Consider the following 1,966-nt stretch of genomic DNA (forward strand, 5'->3'; position numbering starts at 1 on the left):
TCGATATTTTGAACCTTGAGAAGGAGGTGACAAGTTTTATTCAGTAATATTTTTAAAAACTTTTTTTTTAAAGGTCAAGGATGTTAATGTATTTTTAAAAGTTTGAAAGTATATTTGAAACTATTGACCTATAGATATTTGAACAGATCTAAAGTTGAGGAGAAAAAGTAAATTAATTTTTAAAATTAATTAATATATATTCAAAATTTAATAAGATTATGGTTATTGCATGCTCAAATTACTCGAAGACTGTTCCAATTCAATTCCCTCTATTAACTCCAATTCTGAACCATTTTCTCTAACTGACCCTTCATTTGAATCTTCTCTTTCTTTTCTTCAATCTGTTCAAAATCACATTGAATTAATCAAAGCAGCTTCCATTTAATTGCTACTTCAAATTAACAGAGAAAACACAAAGTTTCTTCATTTTCTTTCTATCAAATTGTAAAGGAAAAACAAACCCTCATTTGTATTTATCCAAATACCCTTTCCCTTCAGGATTTGGATCTCATAATAACGATCCGTTTTTGTCCACGTGTTCGCTCCAGATCTTTCTTTTGTCCAACTTGGCTATCCGCGTCCACTCGGACTGGCCAATCACAGCTCGTTTTTCCCTCCACTTCCAGATTCTTCTTCCCCTATAACTGCCTCGGAGCAGTCCTCTGTCTCGAGCATATTCGATAAGCGTCTGCTTCTCGTTCTTTAGTTTTGTGAGAGTTTTGATCATGTCGTCGATCGGAGAGGCCGAAGTGAAAGTTCCGGCGGAGGATGTTCCTCCTGTGATGGTTCCAGCTGCAGAGGAGCCGAAAGAGGCCGAGAAGCCGCCGGTGAAGGAGAAGAAACCTAGGGCTCCGAGAGAGAAGAAGCCTAGGCAGTCTAAAGTTGCTTCACATCCACCGTATTTTCAGGTAATTCTGTCTGTTGATGATTCGATTAGGTTGATCTTGATTGAATCGAGTGGGAATTCTGATGAATTGTAACGTAATTGCAGATGATCAATGAAGCAATCTCGTCGCTCAACGAGAAGAATGGGTCGAGTCCGTACGCCATAGCCAAATACATGGAGGAGAAACACAAGGCAGTTCTTCCTGCGAATTTCAGGAAAATCTTGTCTCTTCAATTGAAGAATTCCACTGCTAAAGGAAAATTAACGAAGATCAAGGCATCGTATAAGCTGTCCGAAACGGGAAAGAAAAAGGACAAGAACGCAACGAAGGTCGCTAAAGCGAACGCGGAGAAGAAAACTAAACAGGCAAGAACGACGAGAACTACTGGAAGGAAGAGGAAGGCGGTGAAGAAGGATGAGGCGGCGAGTAAGGCGGCGAAGGCGGTGAAGAAAGTTGTTGCAAAGAAACCGAAAAGATCAACTCCGGCGAAGCCAAAACCGCCGAAATCAATTAGGTCCCCTGCTGCGAAGAGGGCTAAGAAAGCGGTTGCGTGAACGTTGTAGAGTAGTGTTGAACAAGTTTTCTTTGAATCTTCTTCTGTGAATATCTTTGCTTACGAATTACGATCATGTGGTTTTCTTTGGATCTTCTGATCTTTTAGTTTTTAGTTTTTTTTTTTTCCGCTTCAACTGCAATGGAAATAAATCCTTTCTTGTTCAGAATTTCAATTCTCTTCAAATTCATCCTTTAAATTCGAGACACATGACTCTGGTTTGCCTTTGAATTAGAAAGGAGAACCAATAGAAACCCATATATTTGCATCCATTATTCGTCCTTTAAATTCACATTGCATCGATTATTCGTCCTTTAAATTCAGAATGTTTTTTGTTCCCTTTTTTGATGAACTTAAAATTGAGTTTAAGTAACTTTTTACTCACAAACATGAAGTTTCGATTTTTTAGTTTAGAGGCTTTTTTATCTTTAAAATTTAAAAGAACATTTAAAAATATTTAGATTTTAAAGGTACAAAGTACTTTTTGAGTTTTTAAGAATTTGAAATTTTAGGCACGTGTTGTGAG

At 37.5% G+C, this 1,966-nt stretch overlaps 1 protein-coding gene across 1 annotated transcript; it reads left to right on the plus strand.

Annotated features, from left to right (window-relative positions):
• Positions 1 to 679: 679 nt before the first annotated feature.
• On the plus strand, positions 680 to 1,609 carry HIS1-3 (histone H1-3). The gene is made up of 2 exons (XM_039027893.2): positions 680 to 908; positions 992 to 1,609. The coding sequence occupies exons 1-2, from the start codon at positions 726 to 728 to the stop codon at positions 1,439 to 1,441; spliced, it is 633 nt and encodes a 210-aa protein (XP_038883821.1). The 5' UTR covers positions 680 to 725; the 3' UTR covers positions 1,442 to 1,609.
• The last annotated feature ends 357 nt before the right edge of the window (positions 1,610 to 1,966 follow it).

Source organism: Benincasa hispida, chromosome 3 (assembly GCF_027475165.1).
Source record: "Benincasa hispida cultivar pf3 chromosome 3, pf3_genome.v1.1, whole genome shotgun sequence".
NCBI lineage: Eukaryota > Viridiplantae > Streptophyta > Magnoliopsida > Cucurbitales > Cucurbitaceae > Benincasa > Benincasa hispida.